This window comes from Scyliorhinus canicula, chromosome 1 (assembly GCF_902713615.1).
Source record: "Scyliorhinus canicula chromosome 1, sScyCan1.1, whole genome shotgun sequence".
NCBI lineage: Eukaryota > Metazoa > Chordata > Chondrichthyes > Carcharhiniformes > Scyliorhinidae > Scyliorhinus > Scyliorhinus canicula.
In genome coordinates, this window is record NC_052146.1 from 229,638,359 (window position 1) to 229,652,024 (window position 13,666).

The 13,666-nt window shown below is 47.7% G+C and overlaps 1 protein-coding gene across 8 annotated transcripts in view; it reads right to left on the reverse strand.

Annotated features, from left to right (window-relative positions):
* kiaa1841 (KIAA1841 ortholog) overlaps positions 1 to 13,666 on the reverse strand; it is a 224,543-nt gene that overhangs the window by 158,368 nt on the left and 52,509 nt on the right. For all 8 annotated transcript variants that reach the window (XM_038808965.1, XM_038808982.1, XM_038808974.1 and 5 more), the window contains 2 exons: positions 5,970 to 6,056; positions 5,764 to 5,874 (listed from right to left, as the gene is read on the reverse strand). In XM_038808965.1, coding sequence (XP_038664893.1) covers positions 5,764 to 5,874; positions 5,970 to 6,056 — 198 coding nt within the window. The remainder of the gene's footprint in view (positions 1 to 5,763; positions 5,875 to 5,969; positions 6,057 to 13,666) is intronic.

The following is a 13,666-nucleotide window of genomic DNA, read 5'->3' on the forward strand; positions in this document are numbered from 1 at the left end:
GTTTGAAGTACAAAAGTGGGTATTCAGTTGGACCCTATTTTGCTGACCTCAAACTTTTTCCAGTCTCTTTCACATCTATCAGCAAGGTCAAGGGAAATTGGAAAAGTGCTGCAAGTCCTTTATCCTCACCATAGATAAATTCAGCTTGAAGAATAATTACCGAAGGAGAAATTAGGAGTTAAGAACAGGGAGATAGTTGGGTGCCAGTTTAGGGCTTCATGCCTCTTGCAGATTTTACAAAAGTGTTACAGATCCATGGGAATGAATGTTGCATCCTGCTCTAAATTGTAAAACTGATATCTGTGACAAATGTATGTTTGTTTAAATTCCACTTTTAATTAGTGCAAATTACTAATATGGACATAAATAATGAGTGGAGTGTGGAAGCAACATAAATATCAATGACCAATGAATAGAATCACCGAATCAGAGAATGGTTATGGAACAGAAGGAAGCCAATGGCACCCTGCAAGAGCAATTCAGCCAACCCCACTACCCTGCCAATTCCCCTGCAATGTTTTTCCTTTCAAGTATGTATGTAATTCTCCTTTGAAGACCATGATTGAATCTGCCTCCACCACCAATTCAGACATTGCCATTTATCATCATAACAACCCAGTGCATAAAAAAATGTTTCCCTCAAGTCACTTTTTGTTCTTTTGGCAATACCTCAAATCTTTTGACTTCTGATTTTGAGGCCCTTCTACCAATGAAAACGCATCTCTATCGAATATGTTTAAACCTCTAATGGTTTTGAACACCTTAACCAAATTCCCTCTTTCTTTAAAAAAAAAGCAACCCAGCTTCTCTAATCTATCCATGTAATTGAAGTTTCTCATCCCTGGAACAATTCTAATAAATCTATTATACAATTGCTCTAAAGCCTTCACATTCTTCCTAAAGTGTGCTCCCAGAACTTGACACAATACTCCAGTTGAGGTCAAACCTGTGTTTTATAAAATACTCACCATAACTTCCTTCCTTTTGTACTCTATGCCTCTATTTATAATGCACATGATTTGCTTTTGCTCTCCTTTTTAAACTTCTTTCTGAACCTGCCCTGCCACTTGCAAACATTTAAGCACCTAAACCTCCAGATGTCGGTTTTGTTTTGAATTGTACCCTTTTTTTTTTTAAATAAATGTTTTTATTCTCCATTTTCCTTCAAAATTTACACCCCACCCACAGACAGTAAACGGTAACAAATGCAAAATCAATCCCCTTAACAATAACAATGATCCCATCCTCCCACCACCCCAAACAACGGCCCACCTGTCAATATATGCATCCAATAAAACAAACCCTCCCATGGTGGAAACAAAAAACAAAGGAGAAAAAGAAAAAAGGAGTCTGGGACCACCCACGGTCACCTTAGAGTCCATCATCCCCCCCCCCCCCACACACACACACACACACACACACACACACACACACACACACACACACTCAGCGCCGTCCAACCTCTGAAAGAGTGCCATACATGATACCCAAGAGTTGTAAACGCCCCCCCCCCCCCCCCAACTCCTCCCGTCCACTGCCTCTTGTAAAACTCCTTCCCCCAACCTCGGTCCTTCCCCCCAACTTTCCACCCCGGCTAGACCACTCAGACCCTGTTCTGCCAGGCTCCGATGGCCGCAGCCCCTCCCCCCACCTCACTCCCATTCACTGGCCGGCTTAGACCGGCCAGCATGGAGGCCCCCGCCCGGGTTCCTTTCCACCTTGCCCGACCCTAGAAAAGCCCAAAAGTCCCATTTTAGCACACAAAACCCCGCATATCCACCCGCATATCCACCTTCACCGCAAAGAGCCCTCACTTCGAGTGAAAGTCCCATCACTTCGCTTGTCCAAATATATACAACACGGCTCCTTTAGCCCATACACCCGCATGCAGTGAAACAAACGCATGCAGTGAAACAAACAAACAAAAAAAAAAAGAAAATACAGTCATGAGGTTACATCGGCACATGGCCATTTCTCAGTTCTGCCACAGTCCTTCTACCTTCGCAAACCCCTCCGCTGCCTCCGCCGTTCCAAAATAAAAGTCCTTGAGCTTGAAAGTCACCCTCAGCTTCGCTGGATATACAATGCCGCACTGCACCTTGTTAATGTACAGTGCCCTCTTCACCCGGTTGAAAGCAGCCCGCCTCCTCGGCAGCTCCACCGTAAAGTCCTGGTATACACGTATACCAGCTCCAGCCCACTGCACCACCCGCTTCTGCTTGGCCCAGCACAGGACCTTCTCCTTCACACTGTACCTATGGAAGCACAGAGTCACTACCCTTGGCGGCTCACTCGCCTTTGGTACAGGCCTCCACGACCGATGAGCCTGATCCAGTTCATATCGGGAGGGATCCTCCCCCTCCCCCAATATAGTTTTGCCAGCATTGCAGCAAAATACTCAGTCTGCCTCGGCCCTTCAACTCCTTCGGGCCGCCCCACAATCCTCACATTCTGTCACCTGGATCGGCTTTCCAGGTCTTCCATTTTTCCTCGCAGATCCTTGTTAATCTCCATCACCATCCGCATCTCCTTCCCCATCGACGCAAGTTGATCACCATGCTGCAATAATGTCTCCTCCACTTCCTTCAGCGCCTCCCCTTGCTCCCGCACCTCCGCCACTGCGCTCGCCACCGCCGTCGTCACCGGGGAAATCACTTCCTCCACCAGCACACTCAAAACCTCCCTCATCTCCTTCCTCATTGTCTCCATGTATTTTGTAAACTGCCTTTTGAATTCCACAGCCATCACCTTAGTTATTGCTTCAGCCGTAAGCAATGCGGCCTCCCCTGGTGCTCCAGCCTCCATTTTCCATTTTCCTTGGTGATCCCACGGTGACCTTTCTACTCCCCGACGAACTTTCAGCTGTTTTCACAGCCGTTTTCTTCTGGACCTCGACATATCCCTTCCCTGTGCTTTCTCCTGGTCTTCACTGCTCCTAGGACCGGGCGTCAATCCCCGACAATGCCGTTCCCGAACAGGAGCCCTCCAACGCGCGGCTGCCTCCCGCCCGCCGTCACCGGAAGTCAGCTGTCACCACTTCTTCAATGGCCTTGGTGAGATCTTTTCACAGTTGTTCCCTCTGCTGCTAGAATTCAGCTTTAATAATGGCCCTCAAGTCAGCTTGAGGCCTTTAGGCTCACCCTTCCCCCGCCTGCATGCTGGAAGAGGCTTTTCTCTTTGCTGCAGCTTCAGCCAAATCGTTCACTGTTTCTGCTGGGTCTGGAAACCAAGAAACATACCATTCCTGGGGGAAAGTACTCCTCCAACATTCACCTACATCTTTTCATCAAAATTCCACCCCGTATTAATTAAAAAAAGAACTCTTTTCTGTATCCTTGGGCAGGAGCTGCCTTGCGTGTGACCACTTATTCCATGGTCCACACCGGAAGCTCCCTTGAATTGTACCCTTGATTGTGTATTGCCTCATTCTTTTTCCTACTAAAACGCATGACTTCACACTTCTCGGTGTTGAATTTCATCTGTTATGTATCCACCCTTTCCATCAACCTGTCTATGCTGTCTAAGTCCTTGAACATACTCATCACTGTTCAGTATACTGCCAAGTTTGTGTCAGTGAAAATTTAGGAAGTGTGCGTGCCCTGTGTACCCAAGTTCAAGTCATTAATATACATCAAGAAAAAACATGGTCTGACTACTGACCCCTGAAGGACCCCTCTGCGTACCTTCCTCCAGTCGATAAAACAATAATTCACCACTTGACTTGGTTTCCTGTCCTTCAGCCAATTTTTGATCAATGCTGCCACAGCCCCTTTTACTCAAACTTCAACTTTACTAACAAGCCTATTAATGTGGCACTTTATCAAATGCCTTTCTGAAGTCCATATACACCACATCAACCATATTGCGCTCAATCAAGTTTCTTAAAATAAATTTAGAGTATCCAATTTTTTTTCCCAATTAAGGGGCAATTTAGCGTGGCCAATCCACCTACCATGCACATCTTTGGGTTGTGGGGGTGAGACCCACGCAGACACGGGGAGAATGTGCAAACTCCACATGGACAGCAACCCAGGACTGGGATCGAACTTGGGACCTTGGCGCCGTGCTAACCATGGCACCACTGTGCCGCCCAAAACTCAATCAAGTTAGTTGAACAAGATTTGCTTTTAACAAATCCATGCTGACTTTCCTTAATTAATTCACACGTGTCCAAGCAACTGTTAACTTTGTCCCGGATTATCATTTCCAAAAGCTTCCCCACCACTGAGGTTAAACTAACTGGCCTGTAGTTCCTAACACTCTTTTGAACAAGGATGTAACATGTCAATTTGCCAGACCTTTGGCACCACTCCCAAATCTAAAGAGGATAGGAATTTATGGTCAGTGCCTCTGCACTTTCCACTTCCTTCAGCAACCTAGAATGCACCCTATCTAGACCTGGTGACTTACCAACTTTAAGTATAGCCAGTCTTTCCAGCATCTCTTTATCAACTTTCAGCTCATCCAGTATCTTAACTACCTTCTCCTTCTATGACTATGGCAATTTTCTTCTTCCTTGGTAAAGAAGAAAGATGCTCTCGGCCCCCTTAGGTCTTTTTGGTCCCTAATTGGCGACACCCTCCTCTTGCTGATGTCAACCATTTATATACCTAATCAAGACTTTGGATTCCTTTAACATTAGCTGCTAGTCTATTCTCATTCTCCCTTTAAACCTCTTATTTCCAGTTTTAATTTTCTCCATGAATTTGCTTCTCTTCAGCCTGACATTAACCTGACATTTTACATGCCCTTCGTTTTTTGCCTCATATTTTCTTATTTCTTTTGTCATTAAGGCAGCCCTAACTTTGGTTGCCCTACCTTTCCCTCTCGAGCGAATATACCGAGATAGTACCCAAATCATCTCCTCTTTAAAGGTTGCCTATTGTTCAAATACATTATTGGCTGCCAATCTTTCATAATTTACCAGGGCCAGACACGTTCCCAAACCACTGCAACTGCACCCACCACCCCTCCAATTAAGTAATTTTTACTCCAGATTACTCCTTGTCCTTTTTGTCATAATTTGAAGTTCATGATAGTGTAATCACTATTCCCTTTATGTTTCTTGACTGACACCTGCTTGAATTGATCTACCTTATTGTGCAGAATCAGATCCAAAGCCTCCTTCCTGGTTGGGCTGGAAATACACCGAGATAAAGTTCTCCTGAACTTCAGAAATTCTTCCCCCTCTCTACAATTTAGACTATTCTTATACCAGTTCATATTAGGAGCAAGTCCCCCATTATCACTATTCTATAGTTCTTGCATGCAAAAGTCTTCCCACCAGTTCGCAGTCTGCATAATATAGCCAAGTAGTGTAATGACATCTCAATGGTTTGTTACTACTAACTGAATAAACTCTTTCTTTGACACACCAGGACCAAAATATTTTCCTTAGTGTTGCACATTCTTCCCTCCTATATTTTCTTCCCGACCCTTCCTGGGCACTTTGTAACCAGGAATATCCAGTACCTAATGGTGTCCTTTCTCGAAGCCAGGGCTTTGTTATTGTGGTTTTATATTCCTTTGTGGCTATATGCACCTGCAAGCTCTACAACATTATTTATCATACTTTTTGCATTTATGCACTGTAAATATATATTTTGTGTTCTCACTTAGCCTGATCAATCCTAACATCGTACAATTCCTTACACTAGAGATTCATGAAACAACCAGAAGACTCGACATTTAATTCTACATCTGTGCTGCATTGCAATTGTTAATATTCTGGTTCCACAATTTGTAAAGTAATTAAAAATATACCTAATGTGCAAGTATATTATATTTCCTCGAAGATCGATATTTATCTTCAGAGGAGTACAAGGAAGCATTTTCTCAGTTTCTTTGGTAAGAAGTTTCTTACATAGGCTACATCTGAAATAAAGTATGAAATACAGTATGAAGTTCTCAGGAGACAAGATTAATAGATAATTTTTTTTTAAAATCAATTTTTAAAATTTATGGAATACCTGTACAATGTATCAGCACTTGCTGGGGAGTCTGGGTCCTTGTACTCTGGATCAAACAGCCTCTCAATCTTCTTGCAAAATATTTTACTGTTTCACAAAAGATTGTAAAATAGCATTCAACAAATATGCAAATAAAAAAAGTATTAGTTTCTCTTGAATTCTCATTATAATCTTTAAATAATACAATTTTGAGCTTTTTGTGCAGATGCAGAGGGGAGTGCTGGAAAATGTTATATTTTTGCATTGAGTCATCAACATAAGCATCAAGTACTCTCAGGTCAAGTAACACAAAGTCAGAGGTACAGTCAAGTTCTCTGTACCTCTATGCATTGTGTCAGAACGGGACGAATAAATGAATATTATTCACAATCTTCCAAGGTAGCTAGAATAGAATCATAGAATGGTTATAGCACAGGAGCTGCCGTCACTGTGCCCTCTGCAAGGGTAACTCACCTCATCCCACTCTCCCGTACTTTTCCAATGGCCCAGCAACTTTTTTTTCTCAGATAATTGCCTAATAAGTTTTTTTGAAAGCCTCAATTGAAGCTCCCTCCATTAGACTCTCTGGTAGTGTATTCCAAATACTAACCATTTTCCATGTAAAAACATTTTTACTCATGTGACCATTGCTTTGTTTGCCAATACCTAAAGTTGGTGTTCGCTGTTTCTCAACCCTTCTGTTGATGGGAACAGTTTCTCCCTACATATTATGTCCACGCTCTTCATGATTTTGAACACCTCTTTCAAATCCCATCTTAATCTTCTCTTCTCTATGCAGGGTAACTTGGCACTGACATTCAATAATAATATCAGGCGGTACAATCCACTGCTCCGATCCTTATCCTTCTTTAAAATCAGGGAGATGGAAGCCTGCGACAATGATGAGGGGAATTTCCCCCTCTCCCTCACCTCATTATTCACCCTCACCAGCAGTGGCCCAGGTCCAAACTTCTTATAAAACCCAACTGGAAACCCGTCCAGCCCCGGGCCTTACCTGCTTGCATCACCCCCATACCATCCATCACCTCCATCAGCCCAATTGGGCCCCCAGAATCTGAACCAACTCCATCTTCACTTTGGGAAACTCCAACCCATCCAGTAACTGCCACGCCACCTCCTGCCCGGTCGAGGGCTCTCCGACTTGTAGAGCAACGTTCTTCAAAGTCGGGGGCGCGACCCGCAGGTGGGTCGTGGGCGGGTGTCGGGAGGATCACAGAGCCGTTGTCCGCGGCGCTCCCGATCGCGCAAATCCCCGTGCAGCAGCCGGCTTTTCATAACGCCGGCTGCAAGCGGCCGGGAACATGTAAAACAAAAATTCGGCAGCATTGCGCATATGATGATCGGTGCGGATGCGCAAATCAGGCAAGCATGCTCAGTGCAACCGCTATTTTTTTTTTTAAAAAACAGTTGCAGCTTTTTGTTTTACAAGTTTTGCAGTAGTTTTTATTCATTTAATTTTTATTTTTTCATTTATTTTATTCATTTTATTTTTTTTAACAAGTTCAGTGGGGTTTTATTAATTTTTTTCATTTAATTTACTCATTTTATTTTAAATTTATTTTTACAAGTTCAGCGGGGAGGGTTTATTTGATAAAACTTTACAGGAAAAAAATTCAGAACTTTGGACAGATGGAGACTCCCTACTTTCCGACACCGGAAGGCTTCACCTTCATCCAACAGGTTCCATTGGAGGAGAGTGTACGAGGGCCAAAGGGACCCAAACCCATTTCCTCCATTTTTGTCAGCAAACAAGGTCAGAGAAAATGGTGGGTCGTGCAGGTCGGCCGGCGTGGGTCGCGAAGGTCGGCAGGTTGGTAAAAATGGGTCCCCGGAAAAAAAAAGTTTGAAGAACACTGTCGTAGAACTTCCTATAAAAGGCCTCAAAACTCCCCACTCCATAAGACATAGGAGCAGAATTAGGCCACTTGGCCTGTCGAGTCTGCTCCGCCATTCAATCATGGCTGATATTTTTCTCATCCCCATTCTCCTGCCTTCTCCCCATAACCCCCGATCCCCTTATTAATCAAGAACCTATCTATCTCTGTCTTAAAGACGCTCAGTGATTTGGCCTCCACAGCCTTCTGCGGCAAAGAGTTCCACTGATTCACCACCCTCTGGCTGAAGAAATTCCTCATCTCTGTCCCTTTAGTCGGAGATGGTGTCCTCTGCTTCTAGATTTTCCTACAAGTGGAAACATCCTCTCCACATCCACTCTATCCAGGCCTCGCAGTATCCTGTAAGTTTCAATAAGACACCCCCCAACCTCATCCTTCTAAACTCCAAAAACTACAGACCCAGAGTACTCAACCGTTCCTCATACGACAAGTTCTTCATTCCAGGGATCATTCTTGTGAACCTCTTCTGGAACCTTTCCGAGGCCAGCACATCCTTCCTTAGATACGGGGCCCAAAACTGCTCACGATACTCCAAATGGGGTCTGACCAGAGCCCTATACAGCCTCAGAAGTACATCCACTCACCCCCTCCGGGTCCAACATCACCGTACCCTTCTCATCTCTAACTCTACCCTTATCATGCCTAACTCTACCAATCACCCTCTCCACCTCTACCCTTATCATGCCTAACTCTACCAATCACCCTCTCCACCTCTACCAATCACCCTCTCCACCTCCTGCTTCCTCAACTGATAGGCCAACGTCCTATTAGCCTTTCCCCCTTCCTCATACACAGGCCTTCTGATCCTCCGCAACTGTCCCACCGGAAAAATTAGCCCAAACTCAATCTGGAGCCTCTGCCTCTAATGAAACAAACCCCGCCTCCGAATATCTACTAGCCACCCTCAAAATTGCATCGACCACCCTTGCCCCCTCCTCCCGCTCTGCCTTCTCTCTGTGAGCCCGAATCAATATAAACTGCCCCGACTACAGCCTTGAGTGCCTCCCACATGTGGTGGCTGTGACCTCCCCCCTGTCATTGACCTCCATGTAACCCTTTCCACGGGTCCACCCCATATGCGGTCCATGGACCCCATATGCGGTCCATGGACCCCTTAGCTCGCTCATCAGTGCTGACACCCTCGACAGCTTAAGGCTGGACCGGTCCAGGCTCGGATCTATGACCGTATTACAACAACCCCCCCTGCCAACTTCCATTAACCATCACATACTCCCCCCTGGATCGGCCACAATGCTCCCCACCTCAAACGCGACCCTCTTATTGACGAACACCGTCACCCCCCTAGTCTTCATATCTTTCCCCGAATGGAACACCTAGAACATAGAACATAGAACAGTACAGCACAGAACAGGCCCTTCGGCCCTCGATGTTGTACCGAGCAATGATCATCCTACTCAAAACCACGTATCCACCCTATACCCGTAACCCAACAACCCCCCCCCCTCTTAACCTTACTTTTTAGGACACTACGGGCAATTTAGCATGGCCAATCCACCTAACCCGCACATCTTTGGACTGTGGGAGGAAACCGGAGCACCCGGAGGAAACCCACGCACACACGGGGAGGACGTGCAGACTCCGCACAGACAGTGACCCAGCCGGGAACCGAACCTGGGACCCTGGAGCTGTGAAGCATTTATGCTAACCACCATGTTATCGTGCTGCCCACCCACCTGCACCACATCAACCCCACCTGTATACAATCCTCTACCCCCCCAACTTTGCCAACTCGCCACCCAGGACTTGATAGACCCATACCTCACTTCCTTCCCAGGTACACCTTTTGGTCTGCCTCACCCATTATAAGATCTTTTCCTTATCCAAACAGCTGCACCTCCATCGCCCTTGGTGCTCAACCACCTGCAGCCGCCTCCTCAGCACCCTGTGTGCTCGGCTGACCTCAAGAGGCTTATCAAAGGCCCTCTACCCATCAACTTCTCACCACATGCACAGTGACTTCAGCACCTTCAATGCCTTCAGGCATCCCAACAATCCTCACATTTTGCCTCGTGGACGGTTCTCCAGGTCCTCCAACTTCTCCTTCGGTCTCTTCTGGCTTTTCCACATCACCTGCAACTCCGCCGCCAACGAGGCCATCTGAACCTGCCTTTTCCACCTGAACCGCCCGGCCCTGGGATTCCAGCCACTGATCGAGTCGCTCAATTCCAGGTCTCAGCAGCTCCACTACCTTGGCCAGGTCTTCCAGGGCCTTTTTCCTCTACTGATGGAACTTGTTGTTCAAGAACTCCACCAGCTGCTCCGTCGAACTCTGAGCAGGCAGCACATGCCCCCCTTGCCCTCGGCCTTCCTTGCCTGTGACGCACCACAAAAATTCTCCTGCCCCAACAGCTCCTTCTTTCTCGTGGCGCTCCTCGTCTCCTGATCCATGCGCCAGCCCACACCACACATTATAATCTTTATTATTGTCACAAGCAGGCTTACATTAACACTGCATCAGAGGAGTATTACCTTCCCTGGGCACTCCTGCACCTTTTGCATTCAAATACTATACCCTTCCGGCGGGGAAAGACCAAAAGAAATCTACCTTGAGCACCAAATGTGCGACCACTCATTCCATTGGTCACCACTGGAAGTCAACATTGCAAACATTTTTTACAACAAATAAACCCGCTTTTGAACTACCCCCCCCCCCCCCCCCCCCCACGCCCTCCCATCCACCCCTTGACACAACCAGATCCCCAAACTGTAAGATAAACAAAACCCATCCCTTGTGAAACCCTTTCATCTGTCTCAGTGCAAATTTCACTTTATGCAAATGCAGGAACGTCATTAGATTCCCTCAGCCACATCGAGGCACAGGGTGAGAAGCTGACCTCCACCCCAATAGGACCCGGCTGCACGCGATTAACGAGGTGAAGGTCAAGGCATCTGCCCCTGCACCAGTCTGCAACTCCGGCAGGTCTGACACCACGAATATGGCCTCCAGGGGATCCAACTCCAATTCCACTTGTAGAAATGGTGCTGAAAAACAACCCCCAAAATTTCTCAAACTTCGGGCAGGGCCAGAACATATGGGCATGATTGGTTGGGCCACCCCTCAATACTGCTCGCAGCTATCCTCCAGTCCCTCGAACTGACTCACCCTCGCCTTTGTTAGGTACACCCTGTACACCACTTGAAGCAACACGAGGGTGAGGCATTGACCCATTCGCAGCACTTCGCACCATATTCCCTCCTCCAAACCATCTCCAACTCTTTCTCCTACGTGATCTTCGTCCGTTCCATGGACACGTCATCTTCCTCCCTGAACCTACCATAAATCGCCAAAACAACCCCGCCCTCCAGCCCCCCCACCAACAGTACCTCCTCCGGCAGAGAGCAGGATGCGACCACCGGAACATTTGGGACGACCTTTCTTGTGAAGTTCACACGTGCATTTACCCAAAACTCTCCTCACGTTGGAACCCAAACGTCATCCCCAACTCCTCCAAGCTTGTGAACTGCCCCTGCAAAAGCAGATCCTTCATCTCTTTCACCACTCTCTCCTCCCATCCCCGGAACCTCCCATCCATCCTCCCTGGCTCGATAGCGATCTGCCCCCAACTTAAAGTGCTGTTGGAATTGCCTCCAAACCTTAAATGTGGTTACCACCACAGGACTACACGAGTATCTCCCTGGAGCAAATGAGAGCGGCGCCGTTGCCAGCACCCGCAACCCTGAACCTTTCCAAGAATCTGCCTCCATCCGCACCCACAAAGTCTCTCTAATCCTGCCCTGCACCTTTTCCGCATTCGCCGCCCAGTGATAGGATAACAAATTCGGAAGGGCGAACCTCTCCCGACTGCTGCCCACTTTGGAGCACAGCTTTCCTTATCCTGGTCATGGTTTCCTGCCCACAATAATGACAAGACTAGACTGTCTACCCACCCCCCTAAAGAATGACTTTGGCAAAAAGACCGGAAGACGCAGGAACAGAAACAGGAACTGTGGTAGAATGTTCATCTTCACTGCCAGCACCCGGCCTGCCAGCGACAACGAGAGACTATCGCAACACACCACATCCACCTTTACCCTCCCAACTAGGCTCAATGAAATTATGTTTACGAAGTTGCACCAAGTCCTGTGTCACCTTCACCCCCAAATACCTAAAATGAGAAGCCGCTACCCAGAGTGCCAACCCTCCCAATTTGCCCCTGGAGAAGACACCACAAAATAACTTTTCGCTAAACTTAACTTATAGCCCGAAAACACCCCAAATTTCGTTAGCAACCCCAGCATATCCTTCACCAACAAACTTGAGTCAGAGATGTACAGTCGCAGATCATCCACGTACTGAGACATGCTATGCTCCAGCTCCTCACCTCCCACCAAATCCCCTTCCATTAGTTTGAACCCCTCAGCACAATGGCCAAGTGCTCAACTGCCACCGCGAATAGGGGGGGGGGGGGGGGGGGGGGGGGGGGCATGGGGAATCCCTTCCTCGTTCCTCCAAATAGTGGAAAATACCTCGAATTCATGCTGTTGGATCTTTGCAATTTCAACAATGCCACAAACTTCGGCCCAATCCCAAACAAACACCTCTACTCTGTCAAACGCCTCCTTCACATCTAATGCCACCACCACCTCCAGCTCCCTTCCTTCTACCGGAGGAAGCACCACATTCAGCAGCTGCCGCACATTCATCAGCTGCCTGCCCTTGACGAACCCAGTCTGATCCTACTTCACCCCCCCCCCTCCCTTGACGAACCCAGTCTGATTCTTCTTCACCCCTCCCCCCCCCCCCCCGCAAGCGGCCAGCGAGCGTGGCTGGGACCTGTCCACATATTCCAGTCCCCCTGCAGTATCAACTGGGGAGTAGCCAAATCCGTTATGGCTGCTAACACTTTTCTCACAAACTCAGCCCTGTCCCAGTTTGGGGCTTACACGCTAACCAGCACCACCAGCCTCCCTTCCAACAACATACCAGTCACCATCACATATCTGCGCCCCCTGGTTCGCCACCACCTTCTTCATCTGCTATCGCACCCATTTACCCAGCAGTATTTCCCCCCCCCCCCCCCCCCCCAATCCCGGGCCCTGCTGTGGAAGCCCAAATTAAACACCTGGTTCATCCAGCCATTCCTCAGCCTCATCTGGTCCTTTACCCTTAGATGGGTCTACTGTAACAGCACCATGTCTGCTTTCAGGCCCTTCAAGTGTCCCCCAAGTCTCTGCATGTTCCACGTCACCACTCTGACCAGAGGCCCCTCACCATCCCACCCCACCCACCTCCCACCTTTCCTACCCACCCAGGCCCCACCTAGAGACTCAACCCTGACCCTAGTCACCATCACCCCACCATCCGTTCTGCAATTCCTCACCCATCGATGTGAACCGGTCACTGTGCCACGACAATGCTTCCTCCACCCCCTTGCTCCCGCACCGCCGTCAAAGTCTTCACCAACTCCTCTCTTATCGCAGCAAGGGTCTCACCCATCCACTCCTTTATCAAGGACATCATCTCTGTCCGAGCCGTTCAAAATGTTTGAGTGCAGAAAAGGCCTTCGATAGAATCAAATGGAAGTACCTCCTTGAGGTACTGGTCGGGTTCACCTCCTGGATGAAAATCCTGTACAATGCCCCCAAAGAGAGCATTTGATTCAACACCACCAGCTTTGAATACTTTCAGCTGCACAGAGGCACTCGGCAGGGATGCCCACTGTCCCCACTCCTGTTTGCCCTAGCAATTGAACCCCTGGCGATTGCTCTGCGAGACTCGAAAAGCTGGAAGGACATCCAAAGGGGAGGTAGAGAGCACAGAGTCTCACTCTGTGAAACGCT